At 40.8% G+C, this 25589-nt stretch overlaps 1 protein-coding gene across 2 annotated transcripts in view; it reads left to right on the forward strand.

Annotated features, from left to right (window-relative positions):
* LOC120514418 (interferon-induced protein 44-like) overlaps window positions 1-24595 on the forward strand; it is a 58680-nt gene extending 34085 nt beyond the window's left edge. The window contains exons 7-12 of one of the 2 annotated variants that reach the window (XM_039734785.1): window positions 10903-10969; window positions 14202-14400; window positions 15134-15289; window positions 15661-15832; window positions 21187-21287; window positions 24123-24595. In XM_039734785.1, the coding sequence (XP_039590719.1) occupies window positions 10903-10969; window positions 14202-14400; window positions 15134-15289; window positions 15661-15832; window positions 21187-21287; window positions 24123-24305 (878 nt within the window). In that variant the 3' untranslated portion in view covers window positions 24306-24595. The remainder of the gene's footprint in view (window positions 1-10902; window positions 10970-14201; window positions 14401-15133; window positions 15290-15660; window positions 15833-21186; window positions 21288-24122) is intronic. The other variant, XM_039734786.1, reaches the window with a different exon arrangement.
* The last annotated feature ends 994 nt before the right edge of the window (window positions 24596-25589 follow it).

Raw genomic sequence — 25589 nt, forward strand, 5'->3', positions numbered from 1 at the left:
ACCACAGCTTCACTCCACAAAAATATACAAAAGGAAGTGAATCTGATGATAGCAATATAAACAAAAGAAAGCAGTTTGGGCTGCAGTTTTACAAGGCCATTCTTTTCCTCTGGACTAATCCACTCGTGTGTCTTCTGGGAACTACCAATCAAGAAAGACATAGAGATGCAGACCTCCAGGTCAGAGTGCAGCTCATGAAGGGGGTAGCCGGGCACTGCTGTGTCTTTGCATTGCCACCGCGTTGTCTCTCATTGAAGCTCTACTTGTCAAAACAGTAGGTAAGTGCAATTACTCAATAAGTAATTGTATTTTTATAGTAATGCTATAAATATCTTTTAAAATCTATACCAGATTAAGTTAATTCAGTGACTTGGCTTGCCACATACAGTTCCTTCCATTTTGTTCTTTTAGAACAGCAAATACAAATAAAATTTATAAGTGTAAAAGTCACTACCTTCTTTGGTATACTAAGCCATCAGACTTAAATCTTTCTTTATGTTGCCTTTCTTCTTCTTCTTGATCATCATATCTGGTATGGAGGCATTCTTTGGCACATGGTTAAGCAGCATTTAAATAGGAATTTTGTTATAATTATTGCAATCTTCTTCTTCTTTCAGCTGCTTCCATTTAGCGGTCACCACAGCAGATCATCCGTCTCCATCAATTCCTGTCTTTTACATCATTTTCTGCCTCTCCGACTGTCCTCTCTTACCACATCCATAAACCTCTTCTTTGGCCTTCTTCTTCTCCTCTTGCCTGGCGGTTCCATCCTCAACATCCTTTCCCCGATGTACCCCTCATCTCTCCCCTGCACTTGCCCAAACCAGAAGAAACATAAGAAATGTGACAAATGAGTGAAGACCATGCAGTTCGTCAAGCCTATTTTTTTTAGCTAGAAGCTAAGCTGTCCTAAAATCTCATCCAGATTTTCTTAAAGGTTGTCAAGATTTCTGCTTCAACTCCATGTCTTGATAGTTTTTTCCCATAGTCCCAAATCTTTTTGCATAAAGAAGTGCTTCCTGACTTCAGCTTTAAATGTACCTCCTCTTAACTTCCACCAATGTCCTCAAGTAAGTGATCACCCTTAAACCAAAAGAATATGCTGGATCTACTTTATCAATGCTTTTGAGGATTTTAAATACCTGAATTTGGTCCCCACACAGTCTCCTCTGCTCAAGACTAAGCAGTTTAATTCTTGGAGAATGTCAGAGTAGGACATGGCCTTTAGTCTTTAGGATGTTCTTGGTTGCTCTCCTCTGCAGAGCTTCAATTGCTATTATGTCTTTCTTATACCGTGGTGACCAGAATTGCACACAATACTCCAGATGTTGTCTCACTAGTGGATTACAAAGTTTGAGCATAACGTCCCTTTACTTAAATTCAGCATTTTATTTGCCTTTTTATTTGCTTAAGTGCATTGCTTAATTGACGAAAATGTTACATCAACATGTACCCCAAAATCCTTTTCAGAGGTTCCTTCCTGTAGCTCAGTGTCTCCCATCTGGTATTTATAATCGATGTTCTTTTTGTGCAAGTGTAGCACTTTGCACTTTTCTACATTAAACTCCATTTTCCGGGTGTTTACTCAGTTCTGAATCATTTTGAATTTTTTTTGCTGCTTCCTCAGTGTTTGCCGTCCCCCCAATTTTAGTGTCATCTGTGAATTTGACAAGTATGCTAACTATACCAGAATCAATGTCATTATTATAAATCAGAAAAGTAATGAGGGTCCAAGGACAGACCCCAAAAGGACTCTACTGATGATCTTGCTCCATGTGGAGAATTCTCTTCTTACCTGTACTCTTTGTCTCCTGCCAGTTAACCAACTAGAGACCCAGTTTTGTAGGTTACCTCTGATGCCTACACCTTCTAGTTTCAGAATTAATCTTTGGTGTAGTCAAGGTAAATTATGTGCTATGATTTGTTTTTGTCAAATATTTTGGTTAACCCTCCAAAAACTCGAAAGGATTGGTTTGGCAGGACCTTCCTCCCATAAACACATGCTGGCTATTATTTAGAATATTATTTTCATTGATGTCATTTTCTAATTTATTCCTTATTATAGTTTCCATAATTTTGTATGGCACAGAAATAAGATTAAATGGTGTGTAATTGCTAGGATCCATCTCATCTTGTCTCATATTTACTTCTGGATGAGGCCATTCCATTTGTTTCTTCCACTGCAAATACTTGAGTGAACTGTTTGTTCAGTTTATTTGTCATTTCCTTCTCATTGTAAATGATTTCTCTCTATTATAAAAAAAAATCCTGGAGAGAAACACAAGGGCGTCGAGATGTATCTTCACATTAAGATCGCGGAAGACATTTAAATGAAACCACAAGATGAAAGAGACTGGCCACAGAGCGTCTTAAACATGAGACTTTGTGCGAAGAGATTGACCCAGGACCGTCTCGCAATGACGTGGAACATGAGATTCTTGCAAGACACGCCGTACTTACAACCAATATCAAATAAGCCAAGAGGCAGCAAAACATTCAGTCGTCTAAAAAATTTGAGCAGACACCATGCATCTATGATATATCATTAATTAAAAAAGAACAAATTGGTATTAGTGGGCTCCTTTCAAAAAAATGTTAGGCGGGTGTGATTAAAACTGTTATGAAAACTCGGGTCGCAAATACGTGAAGGTTGAGAAACGCTGCTATACAGCATAGCTGGTTTGACTACTGTTTTATAGACCTTCCCTTTCACTCTTGCTGTCTTGTTATCATTATTACAATCAATATGGCAATAATCAATAAGGCTAGTGAGTTCAGATATAAACCCTTGACACATATTTTTAGGAAGTCACTGCACACTGGAGAGATTCCGAAGGACTGGAAAATGGAAAATATCATCCCATTATATAAAAAGGGTGACAGGGCAGATCCAAGCAACTATAGGCCAGTAAGATTAACATGAAACATCACAGGAAAATTAATGGAAGGAATTATTAAGGGTAAGATTGAGCAACACATGGCAACGATAGGAGTTATGAGGAGCAGTCAGTGTGGGCTCAGAAGAGGGAGGTCGTGTTTTACTAACATGTTGGAATTCTATGAGGAGGCAACAAAAGGATACAATCAAAGTGGAGCAGAAGATATTATTTATCTGGGCTTTCAGAAAGCATTTGATAAGGTGCCACATGAGAGGTTGGGCATCAAGTTAAAAGAAGTGGGAGTTCAGGGTGATGTTTTTAGATCTGTGCAGAATTGGCTCAGACACAGGAAGCAGAGGGTGATAGTGTGAGGAACCTCATCAGAATTGGGTGATGTTAAAAGTGGTGACCAGCAGGGGTCAGTGCTGGGCCGCTGCTATTTTTAATATCTATAAATGATTTAGATAGGAATATAAGTAACAAGCTGGTTAAGTTTACAGATGATACCAAGATAGGTGGATTAGCAGATAATTTGGAATCCATTATATCATCACAGAAGGACTTGAAGAGCAGACAGGCTTGGGCAGATTTGTGGACGATGAAATTTAATGTCAGTAAATGTAAAGAATTACACATAGGAAGTAAAAATGTTAGGTCTGACTACACAATGGGGGTCTGAACATCAAGAGTCCACCTTATGAGAAGGATTTAGGAGCCTTGACATGTGGAGTACAAGTCACAGGAGGTGACGCTCAGGCTTTATAACACACTGGTGAGGCCTCATCTGGAGTCCTGTGTGCAGTTTTGGTCTCCAGGCTACAAAAAGGACATAGCAGCATTAGAAAAGGTCCAGAGAAGAGCGACTCGGCTGATTCAGGGCTACAGGGGTTGAATTATGAGGAAAGATTAAAAGAGCTGAGCCTTTACAGTTTAAGCAAAAGAAGATTAAGAGGTGACCTGACTGAAGTGTTTAAAATTATGAAGGGAATTAGTCCAGTGGATCGAGACTTGTATTTTAAAATGAGTTCATCAAGAACACGGGAACACAGTTGGAAACTTGTTACGGGTAAATTTTGCACAAGCATTAGGAAGTTTTTCTTTACACAAAGAACGATAGACACTTGGAATAAGCGACCAAGTAGTGTGGTAGACAGTAAGATGTTAGGGACATTCAAAACTCGACTTGATGTTTTCTTAGAAAAAATAAGTGGATAGGACTGGCGAGCTTTGTTGGGCTGAATGGCCTGTTCTCGTCTAGAGTGTTCTAATGTTCTAATCATAAATTCAAGTCCTTTCAAGCAGCCAGGTATAAAGTTCATCAAGCTGAAGAGCCACTGATCACAGTTTTCACCATCAAAGGGCAGGGTTTTCTTTGAGTCATGCAGTGAGTTGCAGGTGTGTTCAGCTAATGATGTTAACTTGGAAGATGAGTCAGGGATATATGTACAACACTGAGGACTGACTACTGCACAAGTCCCACCTTGACGGTGACAAGCAAGGAGCATCTTCAAGGCCATGAGGTTCTGGAGTGTTGCCATTCTTAAGGCTACCATTTCCACAGATATCTCATTCACAGCATTAGCTGTCAGGTTCACTTCAGCTTGTAGAGCTTGGGCCATTTCATTAATCCTCCGGCCGCAGGGTAATGAGGCAGAAGCAGAAAGATGATTTCCATCCCCACGACTCATTCTGGGACTGAATGTATGGTAGGTGCCAAATACCAGAGCTACACTTCTTCAGCAGGGTGTCTGTGGGAGTTTCTGATGACTGTTATGTAAGGGACCACATATGCTAAATAGCAGGTAGCATACCACCCTTTCAGAAGCCATAAATTACCTGGCTAATCACAAACAAAAGTGGCATTGCTTGAAGTAACAGGTGTATCAGTTAGGTGCTTTTATACAGAGATGCTGTGGTTTGCTGGGATTCTTACCCAGCTATGCCTGGAATGTATCTAAAGGTACAGGAATTAGGGGCAGTTCTGGGTGAGAGGCATGGGGAAATTTTAAACAGACCCCAGCAAGGGCTTTGCTTGCTTGGTCTTGTTTCACCCAGTAGTGTGATAAGGCCGCCTCAAAACTAGTTCCAAGAAAGAGATGGGTAGTAATAGTTGGCGGCTCAGTCATTTAGGGGATTGAAGCACAGGCTTGCTCCAGAGACAGAGAGTCTCGCAGGGTGTGTTGCCTTCTGGGTGTGCAGGAGATCTCCCTGGAAGGCTGTTTAGGCTGTTGGCTAGGGTTGGGGTGGATCCAGTTGTCATTCTCCATGTTGGAACAAATGACATACATAAGGTTAGTCCGTCAGTTCTGTGATCCAAATTTGAAAAGTTAGGTGCCAGGATGAGGAGCAGAATGGACAAGGTAGCCTTCTCTGAAGTTCTGTCTGTGCCAAGTGCCAGTCTAGGTAAGACTGAACAGATTGGAAGGCTTAATTTTTGGTTTATGGGGCAGTGGGTCTCCTTTTGGAACAGATGGGACCTGTTCTCCCATGACTAGTTACATCTGAACTGGAGGAGCACCAAGGTATTGGAGAGGTGTATCAGTATGTTAGTCGAGGTTTGTTCGAAAGAGGAAATGGGGGTGCAAGGAGTTTAGGACAGGCCAGTTTTAGAACTATACATGGAGGAACAAACAATAGTGCAAAAATAAAAAAAACATAGTAATGTAAACTCTAACCCAACATTTAAATATAAAAATAAAAGGAGTAAAACATTAAAAATAACTTGTCTTAATGCTTGAAGTATCAAAAATAAAATAAGTGGGTTGGAGTTGTATGTAGCGGAGCTTAATTATAATATTATAACAGTAATGGAAACCTGGCTAAATAACAAAGATGGGGATGAGTATACAGTAACATAGAAGGACACCCATTTATTAGGAAGGACAGACAGAACAGATTTGAGGAATACATTGAGGTAGCCTGGAGACCAAAATTGCACCCAGGACACCAGATGAGGCCTCACCAGTGTGTTATAAAAGTTGAGCAGAACCTCCTGTGACTTGTACTCCACATGTCAAGGCGCTATATAACCTGACATTCTGTTAGCCTTCTTAACGGCTTCTGGACACTGTCGGGAAGTCGATAGCTTAGAGTTCACTACGACTCCTAAATCCTTCTCATAAGGTGGACTTTTGGTTTTCAGACCACTCTGCATGTAATACTTTATATTTACAGATATTAAATGTTTCTACTGTCCAAGTCCACCTGTGATGATTCAATTGATTTTTAATTACCTGCCAATCCACCTAGCTTGGTATCATCTGCAAATTTAACCAGGTTTTTATTTATATTACAATCCATATCATTTATATATATTAAAATAGTAGGGGTTCTTGCAGTGACCCCTACTGGACACCACTCTTAACATCAGCCAATTCTGATAAGGCTCCTCACACCATCACCCTCTGCTTCCTCTGTCTGAGCCAATTCTGCACCCACCTGCACACAACACCCTGAACTCCCACTTCTATTAGTCTGATGCCCAATGTCACAGCAGATGATGTGAGACTCTGATGATGGAAGATGAGTTTTGCCTGTTATTACACACTTTAACAGAACAACAAGGGTCATTTGGAGTGTTAGACCAATTGATCAAAAGCAGAGAAGGAAGAACAAGCGGACCAGGAAGGACCAACATGATGAGCAGATGTATTTCACATGTTTTTGTATATCCTCATTGCATTTTGATGACCAGTTGTGTCATATTTAGCCCTTGATTCATCATTCTGGTACCCATGTAGCCAGCCTCTTCTTGATTACACCATTTTGTACATAGAGCACTGTGCCCAAATTGCTGCATAATTCTAAAAATTTCCATGTGCATCACGCAACAAAAACTCCATGTCTTCAAGTCCAACTTAATTTCTGTCACACAGCTTTTGTGCCCAGTGCAGATGTGTCAAGTGTAAACCAGGCTTAAGAAGGGATGCTCTTAAATAGAAACCACCCAGTGAGTGGGCACCTCCTTTGGTAAGCGGCACAGGAATATGAGTGATTCTCAGGTTTGAAGACAACATTGGATCTGCATGTGCCAAGTAGAAAGTCTCTTCGCTATGTAAGGTGCAAGTAAGCCATACACGTGGAGTGCTATAAAGCAGATCAATCTAATATTCATACACACATCACAACAAACAGAGGGTCATCCATGATAATATGTAATCATAATCAAAATTTTTCCAATATCTTATCTGAATAATTATTTCTTTCTGGAGTATGTGAATTTTTCCTTGTGCTTGTTACCAGGTTGAATGGGGAGGCCTTTGCTTTTTGTTGTGTTCTCCCCATTCCTGTTCATCCTGAAGTTTTCTCTTCCTCCTTGGGGCTTCATGGGTACGGGCTTTTAAAGTGAACCCTTGATTCATTTTTTATTGTGACACAATTTAAAGGGGTTATGAACTTGCACATCTCACCACTTCAGTGTAGTTGTTGCCATTATGATGAATTACACAATTACTTACACACAATAACATTTAGCACTTTGCCCATTGAACAAAATGTGAATATTTAAGAATATTTCATTGTTTCTCTGCTTTCAGAGTTGAGCATTTGAATGTAGAGTAAAGCCAAGCCAAATGACCCCTTTTATTGGCTAACTAAAAAGATTACAATATGCAGGCTTTCGAGGCAACTCAGGCCCCTTCTTCAGGCGAGATGGAATACAGAAACTGGAGTTCCCTGTGTTTATATCCACACACTAGGACAAGAAACAACATTGGTAAATCTTTAAAATGAAAAATCCTAAATGTAAAAATTAATAGATTCCTTCAGGCTAAGATTAATTTAACAAGAGAGAGAAGAACAATGCATATTGTAATCTTTTTAATTAGCCAATAGAAGGTGTCATTTTGCTTGGCTTTTCTCTACATTCATAATGGCTAACACGGTACAACACCCTAGTACTACAGTTAATATTGAGATATTTTTAGTCCAGTCTTGCAGCGAATGCACTGTATGGCAATAAGTTGATAGATCTAAATTTTGAGTATTTTTGTTTTTATGGCATTGTTCGGCTGGCATTTTTTCTTCACCAGTCCTGTTAGCCTAATACCTGGTGACATTAATTGCCTTTCCTTCACTCCCTCATACAAGGTTTACTGGAGTACATGTTCTTAATTGGCCATCCACCAACACTATTGTCACACATCCCATGATCCTGACTCTGTTGTCTTCACTTCCTGCACATATACACCACCAGGTCCACCTCACTCTGCTCACTTGAGGTCAGACGCAACACCATCTGCACTCACTTTCCCCAACTCCGCGAGCTCATCAAACCAGAATTCTTTCCAAGATTTGCATATGTCCATTTATCCAGGCTGCTGGATTTAAGCAGAGGAGTTGCTCTCGTAAGTGTTGCTCTTTAATCACTCCATCATCTCTCTGTCTCTCTTGCTCTCACACACACACACACACAACCACTTCACGTTTTCCTTTCATGGGCAGCTTCTCAGGACAGCTCTGCTCCTTATATCAGTCCGTGGACATGTTTGTCTCTCACTCTCTCTCTCTTTGGTTTGTGTGGCCCCACTAGAATTTTTATGCCAAAAGCAACATTGGTTTAAATATTTTTTGGAGAAAGACACATTGATGCCACTGCCAAAAAGTATTATGTGTAACCTAGAATTTCTTCTCTGATTAATTCTTAAATTTCTTTTTTATCTCGATTTTGTTAATTTTTGATTCTTTGATTATCATTGTTTATGTTAATGTTATTTTGTTTTTATTATTTGCCTAATTATGTATTTTATTTCAGATTTGTCAATTATTTAATTTCTATATTCTTAAATTTGTTCTGCCATGTCCTTTAAATCTTGTGGGGCTATCTGAGAATCTCCATTGAGGGACTGATCCCAGCCCTATAAAGGCTCATGGGAATTGTAGTCCCTCTATGGTACATTGTATGCAGGGGGTGGTTGGTGAGCTCTCCTGTTATTGTTGGTGGTTATTTCTTTGTTTTTTCTGGATTTTTGACATTTTTGCCTCTGATTTAGGATTTTTGCTTTTTTTAGGCAACTCCTTTTAATACTTTGTTATTTTGCTATTTAGTTAATAAATTCTCCTTTTATAAATGTTATTTTTTTGCTTTGCTCTGTACTCACTAGTAGTGTTGTTCAGTGAATTTCGCCACAGCGTTATTTGCAGCAAATTTGCTCCATTCGCATTCTCCCTTGTTCATTGAATTGTTTAATGATAATTCAGCCGGTTTAAGAGATTTTTTTTTTAAACCAGCGTCGAAGCAAGCTCGACATCCCCTCAGGCTGTGACAGTCAATAATGATTAGACCGCCCCTCAGGTATAAAATGGTGATCATTTGAATTACAGACTCTGTGGGACGAGTTATCTGTGCTTGTAGCCAAATGTGCAGGTCGATCTGCCGATCAACTGCCACGTCAATATAAGAGAAGGAGGCTCGTGCCCTATGCATGTGTAATAATTAGCCACTTGCATGGTGCGGCGAGAGTGAAAACAAGCCGTGAAGGATCCTGACACTCCCCGCTCCAAACACAGGAGACTCTATGAAATAATAATAATAATAATAACACAAGATTAATTACTATTTACATGACATTTCTTTCTTTTTGATAGAAGAAAAAGTTCAAAGCATCAGCACTGACAGTTTGGAGAGCCTTCAGTGCGACGTCAAAAAACAGAATGTACCGGTGGCTTCAACCATGACACGCCACTTTGAATTTTCTGCCTTTAAAAGACCTACGTGTTTTTTCTGACCTTTGACTACGATTTCCCCATTTCTGCTTTGTTTTGTTGACACATGTGAATGAGCATCTCTGACTGTGTTCTTTCATTTTTGATCTCACAGAGGCACGGTGGTGCAGTGGTTCGCATTGCTGCAGCACCGTTCAGGTCACTTATTTGACCACAATAATAGGTCCAGTACAAGGGTCATTCAAAAAGTTCCTGCACTTTTATATTTTCGTTTGAAGGTGGGAGCAATTGGTCATGTCTGAGACTAGTTCTGTCTGGCAAGCCAGCTGCCCTTGCAGTTTAGTATAAGGGTTAACCCTAACCCCGTGGTGAAGATGGCTGCGAAACTTATAAATTGCCCCAAAGAGGAACAGCATTCTGTCATACGCTTTTTGTGGGCAGAAGGAGCACAAATTCATCTCCGCATGTGTGCTCAATATGGGGACAAAGTTCTCTCTTGTAGAGTCGTCTATGAGTGGATTGAAATGTTCAAAAATGGCCGTACCAGTGTGATGGATGCAGAGCACTCCAGACGGGAAGAAGATTCATGTGACGATGATGTGACAGCAGTGGTGCATCAGAGAAAAAAAAACGTTTTTTGCTGATGGCATTAAAAAGTTGGTGCAACGCTGGGAAAATTGCATCGTAAAGGAGGGTAACTATGTAGAAAAGTGATGTAATTTGTTTTTGAAATTCTTAATAAATAGAGTTTAGAAAAAGTGAGGAAACTTTTTGAATGTCCCCCGTATATTTGGCAGATGTTTCCCTTTCAGGAACACATTAAAGACGACTGCACCATTATAATCCTGTCAAATCTAGTTCAGTTAGTCCTTCCCCATTGACTTCAATACATTTCACCGGGTTTGGTGATGTTTGCGCGAATATGCAGACACTTCTGTGAAGCGAACACCGTGGAATTCACTCATCACTACTCACTAGGGATTGATGGTGATCACCATTTCGGCTATGTCTGGTGAGTAGATAGATCACTTCAACAAGACCCATGCAGAAGAATTCGACAGCAACTACAGCAAACAAAATTTTAAAATAAAAAAATACTAAAAAAAATGCTGAAAAAATGATTTATTAGCACAATGACAGACCACTGAATATCTAGAAATTCTACTCTTCACATTATGTCTTAACCCTAATTGTCACCTGCATCCTGGTCCATGTATAGCTGAACTGGAGACAACATGACATGCAGTCTGGGCACCTGCCACATGTGTCTGTCAGCCAGAGCTTTGTGTGACGTGATGGTCACTTGACCATGTCAGGCACTCACAGCTAACAGTGACGGTATAATGTGACTCTTTTACAGAACACAAAGAAGTGCCTCACGACCCTTTTCTTGAAAAGCCTTGGAGAAACCAGCATTTCAACACCTTGTGAGTATCTTATTGTCTTTAGAAGGTGATCGGTCTTGTTTAAGAGTGTGGATGAAGACGCAGAGGGCATGTAATGAGGTGCTGTGGTGGCAGAGGAGCCTGCCTGCCTTTATTCCCAGGATGGTGTAACTTGATTCCAAGCACAAGAGCAGCACATTTGGTTTGTCAGCTGACTTTGAAAATGTATTTGAAGTCTAGGAATGCAAAGTTGTATGATGTAGGGAAGAAAACCACAGGCCCAGTTTTGTACCATGAGTCTTTAATCTGTTTTAATTATATACATATATTGTGGAAGTTGACCCGGACACAGACAGGCAGACACGTTCATGTCACCCACAAACACGTTTTATTTACAATATTTATAACAATTGGTCACTCAGACCCAGTCCAAATAGTGCACACAAACCCCAAAGTCACAGTCCTGGCCACAATGCCTTTCTTCGGGCCGCCTCCACAGCTCTCCTGAGCTTCGTCCCTCCTCCTCCCGACTCCAGCCCCGAATGAATGGAGACGGCCCCTTTTATTCAGTACCCGGATGAGCACCAGGTGTTCCCGGCATTCCTCCCTTGGTCACGCCCCAGTGTGGCGGAAGTGCCGGCTGTCCTCCCGGCAGCTCTCCGGGTAACGTCCAAAGTTCTTGGTGTGGCGGAAGTGCTGGGTTAACAGGTCCCCAAGGCATTGGGGCGCCTCCTGGCGGTGACCACAGGCCCTTACAGGGTGGAGCTTCCATGCCCTGTACCCGTGGCCCCAGAGCAACCCGGAAGGCAACCCCCACGTGATCCAGGGTGGGCACAGACCCACATCCGGTCCCTCATGACGTCCCGGCCGGGTCATGGCCCCTGGCATCCCTGACAATATATTTTGTTTTCAAACTGCCTTATGATGGTGTGCTGTCTGAATGGTTCTATGTAACCGTGTTAACTTTACTCTGTGCCAACTGGAGACTTTAGCCTGGTATTAGTGGCCTCATAATGTATTTGGTGTGAAAAGTGGGATCCAAGTACTTGCATTTAAATGGTCATTCTTTTATATTTTCTGTAAAACCAACAACACAAAAAGGAGGCCAACAGTTAGTCTGCAGGCAAGTCAGCTGATGTGACTAACAGAAGGACAACCGAGAAACTGAATCCTTTAAGAGAAGTTGGCTTATGCTGTACATTTAGACTTTGCAATGCAGCACACAGAGTTAGGCCGGGTTTATACTTCACGTGACGCATGCTCCGGCGGATGCTCCTGCTTCACAAGTGTTTTACTGTTTACACTTGCGTGTGTACTTTACATAAATCTGGAAGAATCCACCAGGTGGCAGTGTGAGATATTATAGTGGTGAGAACAGGTTCAGCTTCGCTGTGTTGTGAATTGCCTGGAACATCCATTAAATTCCGATGACACCTTACCACAATATCTCTGAAAAGGATGTACGTTTAATGATTAAATCCACCAATCCAGGGATGTGCCCATTCCAGCAAGCTCTGGGCACGAGGCAGAAACAACCCCTAGACGGGGCATCAACTCATCACAAGGTGAATACAAGCACACACATGCACTGGGCATCATTTTAGTGTCACCAAATCTGCATGTCTTTGGAAGGAAACTGGAGCTCACTGTGGAAACTCCAGACAGGGAATACCAGCGACGTGACTCCCTGAGAGACAGCAGTGCCACCGCTCTGCCACCGTGTCACCCCCATTTGTGTAATTATTGACAGTATTCATTATTTAAATGAAATTAACGATTTATCTGTAAAATGTAACATACATACTTTAATGCATTTCATCATGAAAGTGATATCAAATATAAATCTAAAGATTAAAAATTTGCAGAGAGTTGGAATATCAATATTTAATGTGTTCTGTGTGGTGATCTGTTGCTGCCTGCCACTGCTGTCAGGTCAGGAGGATGTCCCAGAAGCTCATAAAGATTAACAACTGGGATGACGTTTACGACAGTCTGCTTTAATGATAAAGTAAACCGCAAGGTTAAAGTGGCCATTTTGAGATTAAAGACGAAATTTCTACTTTAATCACAAAATACACCTTTTCACCATGTCCTTAATTTTTTTTTCTTTGTGACTGTACATTATTTTGCTCTTATGAAGTTGCAAAAAAAAAAAATGGCACAAAAGATGGTACGTGAGACTTTTAAAATGTATCGTGCCATTACGATGGAGAATATGCGACGCTTAAATATAAAAGCACCACGAATGCATCTGTATGTCGGCATTTTGCTTCACCACATCGAACCATACATTAAACATCGATCCCATAGGACTTTCTGTCACCAGTAGATAGTAAACAGACACTCTGACGTCACATTCCGACTTTTAACACACTGTGCCCTGCGACTTTTTTTGCTGGTACTGCAACTCGCTCATAATTAATTTCTGAGGACCTGCTCAGAGGACACATCAAAATGAACGCTGGAAACGCGTGGCAGTCATGACGCGTGCGCATTCTGAGTGTGAAGTATAAATGAGCCGTTAGGTGGAGTGCAGTAGTTAGCGTACAGTAGAAGTTCACAGATGTAATCAGTATTGGTCATTTATTCAGTCTGTCAAATCTTCAACATGAGGAAAAGCTTTAATAGACTGAATATTTTTTAATACTCCAGCCAGAATTCAGAGTGATAAAAACTGAACTGTTAAGATCAAGAGTCTATAATGTAATTACTTTCAAAGTGTTTTTGCAGATGCAAAAAGCAAAACGTAAAACTTAATTTAATCTCAGAAGTGGACATTTCAAACAACTGCAACAAAGGCTGGAAGAAATAAACTGAGACAATTGTCTAGAGGTGAAAATAACTGAGGTGCAAATTTGAAACAACCAATGAAATCCAGTTGGGAACATAACAGATCTCCTTCAAAGAGTTAGGAATTATATTTCTGAGTAAAAGTAACTATGTATTAAACATAAGATTAATAGTACCATCAGTAACTATAGGCCACACTAACATGTGGGAATGATAAACAAAAGATAAATCAGAAGTGCACAGATACCATGGAAAAATACTGATAATGATGGAAAAAGCAACACAAAAAGGGTCTCTTCCGGTGTGACAGCAGTCAGAGAACGGTCAAGGAGCAGACGACATACTCCTGTGCTTGTGAAGGAACAGCATCTTGAGAATAGCAGATTTTCATTCAACATGACTGGGTGACTTTGAGATGTGAAAACCTTACGTTTTCCTTTGAATTCCCAAATGCTCTCTCTGCTCTTTCTTACTTTGTCACAAGCAGCATAAAGGATGACCTTCTAAAAGACATCCGAAACTACGAGAGTCTGACAGAGTCAGTGGAACAGCCCAGAATCCTCCTGGTCGGGCAGATTGGAGCTGGTAAAAGCAGCTTCTTCAACTCGGTGAACAGCGTCTTCAGAGGTCATGTGATGCTGCAGGCTGCAACTGGGTATGGAGAGACCAGTGTGAGCAAACAAGTAAGTGTGGGGCAGAAGGAAGACGAACACTGTGAAGGTTACATTGGCTGTTGGGACATGTAATGCTAGCCATGTAGTCACTCAGTGTCTTCAGCTCATTTATTTAATGCTGCTGGTCACTTCTGGACCCCGACCCACATCATGTCTCAATGTAGCCCTCATAGAATGCAGGAAGCTCATTATTATTGGACGTGTGAGCTGCCAGTAACGACAAATTTACACTTAATGTGCATTTGAAAAAGATGTCCAAAACTAAACTTCCCATAAGTGGGTTTCACTTACAATTACAATACAATACAATGTATTTTTGTTTAGCCCAAAATCACACAAGAAGTGCCACAATGGGCTCTTGAAAGACACCAGAGGAGGTACTACGTAATGGAGGACAATAGGGGTCACGCTGCAAAGAGAACTGAGCACTCTGGTTAGGCTGCTGCTCTGATCTCATTTAGGACCACAGTTCAAACTCTGCCTCGACTGTGGAAGATTTCACTTCTTCTTGCATCCCTGAGTACTGCTCACCTCTGGCACAGAGGACATGTGGGGTGGCCAGGAACAGGGTGAGGCCGACAAGTGCTGTTCCTGCATTCTCCCACTTCCCACGTGGTCCTTGATTTGCATGGTTATGTCCACTTATAGCTCCCTAGGTCTATAATTTAAATAAGAGGTGAGAGTGTATGTGTCTGAAGACAGGTGGCTTGGCACTCACTGGATTACTTCTTCTCAAATTTAGTACAGGATTTATACAGTTCACGATGGGAAAGGCGGAAGGAGGCTACCATACACCCTTTGTGACACCATGGGCCTGGAAAGCAGTGATGATGACGAAGGGATCCACGTGGAGGACATCATAAGTGTCATTAAAGGCCATGTCCCAGATATGTATGAGGTAAGACTCACCTGTCATGTCACTGACATCAGTCCAAGTACACAAAATAAATCTGAAGCATTTTCTAGAAGAATAAAAAAAACTGATTGAATTCAGCTGTGTGTACAGGGACTGCTTTTGATGCAACAATAAATAAGAGGACTCTCTACTTGCATGTGCCATAGTGCAACTGTGAAGTTAACGTGACCAGTCTAGGATAAGCACTCAAGTGTGAAAATCCTACTGAGAAGCCAACAATTGCATGCCTGTTTTGTGTTACAGTATAAAGACCTGGAAATGACAAACATATACTGTAGGCACCCAGAAAGAACTGTAGATATGTAAGTGAGGGCAAGGAGACTGTCTCATGTTAACTGACCATTTCTCTCCAGTTCAATCCCAAGGCACCAATAACAAGTTACGACAAGCGTTACAGAAAGTACCCCAGTCTGGCTGATAAGGTGCACTGCGTTGTCTTCGTAGTTGAAGCAGACAAAATCAGCTTTGTGGATCAAAATCTGCTCAAGAAGTTTAAGACTATTAAGTCAGAGGTGAACAGAATGGGTGAGTAACCACGTCCTGGAAAAGCATGATGGGACATTAGTCATAAATGAGTCAACTGCGTCAGTAAAGAGAACTATGCATCCTCCCAACGCATTAAATGAAGAGGGCTATTCTGTGGTGCCTTCTAGTGTCACCCTCCATACGCCTCCTTTCCACTGTGTGTAGCGATACGACACCCTGAGTAGTAAGTGAAGTGGTGTGACCCGGTGGCTTTTGTCACTGGCCAGCACAGGGCTTCTCAAACTCGGTCCTGGGGGACGCCTGTGGCTGCAGGTTTTTGTTCCAACCAGATTCCTAATCAGTGACAACACTTGATAGCACTGATCTCATTTAATTAGCTGGGATTATTTATCTTTGATGATTTTTACATTTATAAGAAACTGTGCTATGGATTTAAATGCTTAACTCTCTTTTTATTATATTTCGCCCTTTCTCTGTGCAGTTTGCTCCCTTCATTGAATCTTAATAATGACAATTAAAAACAAGCAGAGCAGAAACCCAAGCAAACAACACTCAATTGTGAAAGGCAGCAACTACTTTAGCGTCAGCTCCACAAAGTAGTAAATAACAGATTAATTAATTAATTAGAACACCTAGAAAAGTTGAATGACAATCAAGATGAAAATACTGTTAAAAAGAAGAGATAAACATTAAATCTTTTATGTGTCTACATATGTTAAAAAAGGAAAAACATTTCATAGAGCGTACTTACTTTTTCACATTTATTTCATGTATATGATTGAATTCACAAATACACCGCTATAAGAATTTTCGTATTATATATGGTGTTTGTATATATATATTCTGTTTTTATATATATACTAGACATTAAGCCCGTTACAATAACGGGCGCTAGAACAGTAGCACATGAACATTAGTAGGAAGAGTCGATATTAAATGGCAAGGACCTTGACCTCATTCTGTTTCTTGTCTTAAATTTTTTTTTTGTCAAAAATATTTTTTCAAGAAGCCTAAAGTAAAATAATAATAAAAATAAAATAGAAACGTACATGACAATACAGTAAGTATAATTAACATTGCCTTAGTGTAAAACTTTGTAGCAATCTGTAAGACACAATATCTGAAGAAGATATTTAGGCCAAATTTTCAATTTTTTTACCTCATGAAATTTTTCTGTACAATTTCATTATAGACAACATTTCTTGTAAAAATTCTGTCTGAGTTTGGCAACAGTTTGCCTTGTTCAGGAATCTCTACAACCTTGAGAACAACATCTGGAAAACTTCTACCTCTTGATAATGCAACATAAAACTGACCGTGGCTGAATGCTGGTTCTGGCAAGTAAATGCCATCTTTTTCTAAGGTTTGCTCTTCTGAGTCTTTCTCTTTTAGTGTTTTTCTGACAGTCATTTTCTTTTTCTTCAATCGATCTATTTGCTCGTATTTTTCTTTGTCTTTCAGCCTTTCTTTTGTTGATGTTTACTTGCTGAGCTGACCGTTCTTCCAGGAGATGTTGCTTATATAGGATTTGATTGTCTGTGTCTTTTGTTCTACTTGACGTGTCCTTTTCTTTTGGCTGGCATGTTGTTAGTAGATACCTCCGTAATATTTTCTCCTACAGTAATACTGGCTTGTATGTGGCTGTAATATGCATCCTTTAATATGTCTTTAATTTTCTCTCACAATAATACTGGTTTGTATTTCCATAAAATGCCTGTAATTTTCTCTGACAGTAATACTGGCTTTGATGTCCGTAATATGACTTTAATTTTCTGTCACAACAGTGGGCAATCAGCAGAGTGTCCCCAGCAACTGATGTAATGTGTGGCGTCTCCCCAGCAAGTATTTTAATCTGTGGGGGCGTGCAACTGATCATTTTGTGTGGCGTCTCCCCAACAACGGATTTTATGTGCGCTGCCGCGACTACCCAATCAGCACTCTCCCCAGCAATGGTCTTCTGTATATCTTATCATGCGCGGCCGTTCACTGCGCGCCCAGCTTCCAGTGTGTGTGCGTCCACGTGCCGAGCGCATGGGCGGGGCACGGTACAATGTGCGGCGCGGCCCGCGCATGCGCACTTCACCAGAAGACACACACACGCACACAGGGGTTTTATTAAAGAGGATATTTATATGGATATACAAAGATATACAAAGCACAAACAACCTTAATGTGCGTATTAATTTGTTGTTTATTCTTCCCAGCGATCTGCTTTTGCCTTTAATATTCTCTCTAAAATTCTTGAGTTTAGATTTGTTTATCTATATAATAAAAGCCCAGTGCCGTGTCCGGGAACACGTTCATTTTGGCTGTATAGCCGCCCCGTAGAAAAGCCCCAGTCCGTCACCTCTCAGAATTCCTGCTGACCCCCCTCCGTTCTTTCCCCATTTGCTTTTATTTTTCCTGTTTCCAAAAATCTTTTCAAAACAAAAGTAAAGAAATAGACAGAGCGTCACGTTAACGTCTTCTCCCCTCTGCCTATTAAATAATGAGTATTTCGAGCCCCGTGTCTGAGTCGGATGGTTCCCCTGGTCACCAATTCGTGTGTGTCACTAGGCCCACTATGCCTTTCCGTCTTCAGCTACCCATGTGCACTTGTACGGAGGAGACCTTACGGAACAATGCTGAAACGAAACGCAACTAAACCCGCTGCTGCGAGAGATGACACATTACAGCGTGATCACGAAGCAAAGAGGCAAAGGCGTGACAGTCGCTCGCATTCACACAGATTAGCTCAACGACGCGTCTCTGCCGCACAACGAAAGGCGACTGAAACCCCTACAGAGAGAGAAGACAGATTACGCCGTGATCGCGAAAGAAAGAGCTAAAAGAGTGCCAATGAGACACCCGACGAGAGGTCCTTACGATTGAGTCCTTCAACTGTGGTCATCCAATGCGCAGCGTAGCGCACGTCAAGTTGCTAGTTGATTAATAACAGGACGGATTTTTGGTTTCAACTCACTGCTCATTTTATGGTCATATATACATTTATAGTAGCCTATAATTTTCCTGTCTGCAGTAATTTTTCCTCATATATTTCTAAAACATTTCCCCATATTTCTGAACATAAAGATTTTTAGCATTCAGTTATTTCTGTTACGGTGTGACACTTTTGCTGACAGACGTTTATGACCTTTTGTGCAATTTAAAATCTTTCAGGTTTCAAATCAGTTGAACTTACAATTGTTTTTTTGTCTTTATTTCTGGCCATGCTTTTGGTTGAGTCATTTCTTAGGTTTGTTTTACGGGTTTTGACAACATTTGCTTATTGACTTTTGGTTCATCTTCTGACTCATTGTAAACATTTTCCCTGCGGTCTGCTGTGTTTCAGCTTTTGGCAGAGCACCTGGTACAAGTTTAACAGTACAATTAACAGGACACGTGTCTTTTAAATTGTCAGAGCCTGATATCTCGACCTGCTGTAATTGTGGGCCTGACTTGGGTGGCCACTCTATTTGTATCAATCAGGTTTCTTCCACAAATGGTAGATACATGTGGAGTCCTAGAAGTTGTCTAGCCTTGTATTTGGTGGTGTCTGCTCATTTCTACATTAAAGATGATCCTCTATTAAAGGTGTGTGTCTTTCTTCTTCATATCTTGGATTGAATGTTTTCTTAACCATCACACCTCCGTATCATCCTCAGTAACTGTTCTTCCAGGGGTGCTGCTATGGTAGTACTCTTTCTGTTGAAGTTCCTTGTTGATTTACATGTTGTAAATTTGCCCCTGGTTATATGCACATTTTTTAAGTGTTTTAATATAAACTTTCCCACTCACCCAAACTTCCTTGTTTGATCTATAATAATAAAAGGCAAAGCCCTCACTGACTGACTCACTGACTGACTCATCACTAATTCTCCAACTTCCCGAATTGGTAGAAGGCTGAAATTTGGCAGGCTCATTCCTTACAGCTTACTTACAAAAGCTGGGCAGGTTTCATTTCAAAATTCTACGCATAATGGTCATAACTGGAACCTATTTTCGTCCATATATACAGCTATAGCCTGCAGCTCGGTCGCCATGTGAGGTGGAGTTGCGTCCACGTCATCACTCCTCCCACGTAATTGAGTGCCTGCCCATATAAGGTAAATATTCGCAGGTGAAGGACTGTGCTTAGCATATTCATAAGTGCAGCTACTGCAGAAATCAGCACGCCTCCCACGTAATTGAGCTAAATATTCGCTACCACACACTTGGTATACGAACAAGCCAGTTTCCCTTTCGGTTTGTACATGTTCAGTCTCTCCGGTGCATTTCCTGTGCAGCGAGCAAGAGAGAGAGCGCGAGACAGCACGACACACACACACACACACAGGCAGTGCGAGAGATGGACGCAGACACACAGTCAGTGCGACAGAGATAGCGCCACACACACACACAGAGGCAGCGCGAGAGAGAGCTGGACGTATTAAGGTAGGAAGGCAGTTAAAGATTGCACTGGTCTTGATTTTGTTTTCACTTCTGTTTCCAGTGATCTGTGCATTGTTGCAATGTTATTTTTCTTGGTGGTTTATTAAATTACGGATTTTTTCAAGTGTTCATTTTCCCCCTGTGCTTAAAACTCATTAAAAAAAGTGCTTTTCACCAGCGGTTGGTAGCGCTATAGCGCGAACTACTGCAGTGTTACTTTTCTCTGTTGTTCAAGGTTTTCTCAGTGTTATTCAATGTTTTTACATTTAGTTTACTATTACGCTGTGCATTCTATGGTATAATTATATTTGTGCTTAAAAAGTAAAAAAAATATATATTTACATACAATTCATATGGTCTGGAACGGATTAATTGTATTTGCATACAATCCTATGGGGGGAAATTGCTTCAGTTCACGCCCAAATCGGTTTACCTCCAAATACGAACCTGATTGAAAGAAATAATGATGATCAAATCCTTGATGACAGCAACACTCATAACAGTGACAAAACAATTATACTGACAATTATGTTACGTTATTTTTAAAATGTTTCCTTTTCTTTTTCATAACTTCTTTAACACACTACCTACTTCTCTGCTGCGAAGCGCGGGTATTTTGCTAGTGTTTAATAAAGTTCACTCAGTGACACAAAATCTTTGACAGTGGGACTGCTTTGCTGTGAGTTATAAAGTAACCAGTTGCCTCAACTCAAATCCAAACACAATTCATTGTGATTTCCTAATTTTGCCTTTGATGTGATCAGATTTATTGTGAGGTTGTTTGGGGCAAATACAGGTAAAAAAAAATCCACATTAGTTAAGGAGAGCTGCCTCAGTCACACCAGAGACAACCACGATGAATCAAACTACTTGAGGAAAGGAAACAATAATGTTAGGATATAACATGAAGTAAGATGGAGATGATGTGAGAAATAGGAGGTAGAAGTAGAGTTTCATAAGAACTTTCTTCTTTTACCCTGCAGGCATTCCTCAGCTTGTGCTCATCACTAAGATAGATGAGGCCTGCCAAGAAGTGTATAAGGACCTTACCAAAGTGTACTGGAGCAATTATCTTCATGAAAAGGTAAGTTGAAGGAAGGAAATAGAAGACAGGATCAAATAAACAAAATAAGAAAATCACACAGTGTCTGCCTCACAAACAATAAAGCAGTAACTGAACCCTTACAAATTCTCAACAATGCCGTCTGTTTTCTAATTGAAGCTTCATCCATGCAAAATTCATTGCGCTGTGATGGTGTAGGTGAGTCTAACCAATCAGGTGGATGATGCCTCCTGTAGGTCTCTGACCACGCGCCCGGCTCTCTCCTCACTTCTACTTTCAGTGCTACTTGCTGTCAAGATGCCAGAACGGTTCATTATCTGATACTGATTAAGTGGTTCTTGTTTTTACTTGTTATTCATTTACACTTAAAGTGACAGGATGCCGGAGGGGTGGAGGAGATGTGCCCTGGTACCGATTTTTAAGAATAAGGGGGATGTGCAGAGCTTTAGTAATTGCAGAGGGATAAAGTTGATGAGCCACAGCATGAAGTTATGGGAAAGAGTAGTGGAAGCTCAGTTAAGAAGGGAGGTGATGGTCAGTGAGCAGCAGTGTGGTTTCATGCCAAGAAATAGCACCAGAGATGCAATGTTTGCTCTGAGGGTGCTGATGGAGAACATTAGAACACTCTAGACGAGAACAGGCCATTCAGCCCAACAAAGCTCACCGGTCCTTTCTAGTTATTTCTTCCAAAAAAACATCAAGTCAAGTTTTGAAAGTCCCTAACATCTTACTGTCCACCACACTACTTGGTCACTTATTCCAAGTGTCTATCGTTCTTTGTGTAAAGAAAAACTTCCTAATGTTTGTGTGAAATTTACCCTATCAGCCTAGTCGCTCTTCTCTGGACCTTCTCTTGTGCTGTTATGTCCTTTTTGTAGCCTGGAGACCCAAACTGCCCCCAGTACTCCAGATGAGGCCCCACCAGTGTGTTATAAAGGTTGAGCAGAACCTCCTGTGACTTGTACTGCACACATCAAGGCGCTATATATCATGACAGTCTGTTAGCCTTCTTAATGGCTTCTGAACAATGTCTGGAAGTCGATAGCTTAGAGGCCACTATGACTCCTAAATCGTTATCATAAGGTGGACTCTTGATTTCACGACCGCACATTGTGTATTCAAACCGAACATTTTTAATTCCTATGTGTAATTCTTTACATTTACTGACATTACATTTTATCGTCCACAAATCTGCTCAAGCCTGTCTGCTGTCCAAGTCCTTCTGTGATGATATAACGGATTCCAAATTATCTGCTAATCCACCTATCTTGGTATCATCTGCAAACTTAACCAGCTTGTTCCTTATATTCCTATCTAAATCTTTTATAAATATTAAAAATAGCAGCAGCCCTAGCACTGCCCCCTGCTGGTCACCACTGTTAACATCAGCCAACTCTGATGAGGTTCCTCACACCATCACCCTCTGTTTCCTGCGTCTGAGCCAATTCTGCTCCCACCTAAAAACATCACCCTGAACTGCCACTTCTTTTAATTTGATACCCAGCCTCTCATGTGGCACCTTATCAAATGCTTCTGAGAAGTATAGAGAAGGCCAGAAGGAGCTGCATTGTGTCTTTGTGGACCTGGAGAAAACGTATGACAGGGTGCCTCAAAGGGAGCTGTGGTATTGTATGAGGAAGTCGGGAGTGGCAGAGAAGTATGTAAGAGTTGTACAGGATATGTACGAGGGAAGTGTGTCTGTGGTGAGGTCTGTGGTTTCAGTGATGGATCCATGCATCATAGAGGTGGGATTACATCAGGGATCGGTTATTAGCCTTTTCTTATTTGCAATAGTGATGGACAGGCTGACAGATAAGATTAGACTGGAGTCGCCGTGGACTATGATGTTTGCTGATGACATTGTGATCTGTATTGAGAGAAGGGAGCAGGCTGAGGAGACCCTGGAAAGGTGGAGATATGAGAGGAGAGGAATGAAGGTCAGTAGGACCACCATGACAGAATACATGGGTGTGAATGAGAGGAACGACAGCAACAAGACAACAAATGATTCACAGTTGTGCTTCTTGAAGAATTACCTTTCTCTGTTAAAGCTGTAAGATACACCTTGTAAAAATGATAAGTCACTTAAACAAGATTGGGAAGATTGTCACCCAACATCCATTGCCTTCTGCAGGTTGTATTTTTAATGCCCTGGGAGTCTCCAGCTGCCTTCCTGACACTTCCTAGACTTGTAAGGTGCAATGAAAACATTCCAGGGGTCGCTGTAATGCAGAGTTCAGCACACGTGTGAACATTTTGCTGTCAATCACCCCTGCAGCCCCACCTGTCTTGAGGGTGATATGCTGACTACTACAATATACTGTCACAAAAGGACAAGAGAAATAATAAGGGTTTTCAGCATCTTCAAGTGGTCCCCATATATCTGAAAACAAAACAATAAAACATTTCACTGAAAACCAAAACAACGTCTTTAGAGACATGAGCCGTAAGCTAGACTGACTGACCCGGCTATGAAGTGTGCAGAGTGGAACAGGTGGGTGCATCTGTGCGGGAGAAAGAAGTGACGTCACTCAGCAGCCCACCGCTGATCGCTGAATGTGGAGGTAGAATGAAATGAATGGCATTAAGTGACAGCACCAGCCCTCTGCAGGGAATTGTATTACTGGTTGACAAGTCCTGAAGTTGTCTCTGAAATGTATATGTTTGACAATGAATATATTTTGTTGTATTCTGTTAATTTGGAAAAAAAAAGTGATTTTCAGGACCTTTTTATCTGGTTCATAATATCACGTTCAACAAAGTTGACGTATATTACAGACTCTAAACACATTTGTATGTGTTCATTATGGTGATGTACTCAATGTCCCTGTAAAGTCATTTTTCTATTTTTTTCAGGTGATTCAGCTGAAACAGATGCTGGGAATGTCTGTCTCTGCTGTCTCCCTGGTTAAGAACTACTCAACAGAGACAGAGATTGACCTGAATGTAGACATTTTGCTCCTGAAGGCCCTACAGCAGATGCTGAGAGCAGCTGATGCCTGCTTTGATGAGATGAAGCTGAAAGGCCTCACTAAGTGAAGCAGCTCTCGATGATCTTATTCTGCAATTGTGTAACAAATTTTCTCCATTCATTCATATTCTAACATTTCTATATTAATCAAAGGGTCGGTTAATTGATAACCCCCAATCCCATCCCATCTGAGGATAGATTTAGGCAAACACACACATACAGTCCAGTTACCCTAAGGCTGTGGCCAAGACCAGGAGAAAATCCACCCAGACATGGAGAGATCATTCAGACTTTAACACCAACAGCATTTATTTCTGTAGCACATTTTCATACAAATGATGGAGCTCAAAGTGCTTTACAAGATGAAGAAAGAAAAAAGAAAAACATAAAAATAAAATTAGACAATACTAACTAACATAGAATATAGTTAGGTCTGATGGCCAGAAGGACAGAAAAAAAAAGTCCAGGGGCTGGAGAAAAAAAAACAAAAACAAAATCTCCATGGGTTCCAAGGCCACAAGACCACCAAGCCCCACCGATAATGAGTTAAACTTGCTACAGCACTCTAAGCCCGTGCACTATACTAAAGAAAGAAAGAAAGAAAGAAAGAAAAACTGAATTTGAGCTATACATGTGGAAATATATCTCCACATGACTGTGTTGCCTCTTATAATCCCATGAATTAGAAATGTGTCAGGGTCAATATTGTGAGGTTTTTCTTGGTGTGTATAATACTCCCTTCCGTCAGGTCTTTACACGCAGAAGTAATTAGTAATTTGTAATGTACTATTTTCTTTGAGTAACTAACACAACTCTGTGTGTAAACAGAAGTCTTTATAATCTAATCAGGTGGCTGCGGCCCTTATGACTGTAGCACCTGAGAGTACTTAACGTTCTTTAGGCCCTGACTGCACTCACACAATTGAAAGTCAACAAACAAGAGGAATAGGAACAAAGGGGGAAAGAAAAGGCACAAAGAAGAAGGCCAAGGCCCAAATGCAATCCTGACTCTACGTTCAAATTTAAAAATATAATTTTTTAGAAATTTAATTTTAAATTAAAATAGAGGTGACGTCATTTGATCCATTGCTATCAGACCTTGAAACACATTGCCCATTCTGTAACATTATGTGAACTTATTTATCATAACAAAATCAATATAAACATTGAAGGTATATTCCACTCACAAAGTATAGTTTTTTATATGTTCCATACTCCACGTGGTGTGTAGTGATGGCCAAGATGTTACTAAGGAAGGTGGCGAAGTAAGCCAATGCTGGACCACATTGCTGGACTTTATCTGTGGATTATGTGACGTGTGTAATGTGAGATGTTTTCACTGATGTTTTTAT

This window comes from Polypterus senegalus, chromosome 14 (genome assembly GCF_016835505.1).
Source record: "Polypterus senegalus isolate Bchr_013 chromosome 14, ASM1683550v1, whole genome shotgun sequence".
NCBI classification, from domain to species: Eukaryota; Metazoa; Chordata; class Cladistia; order Polypteriformes; family Polypteridae; genus Polypterus; species Polypterus senegalus.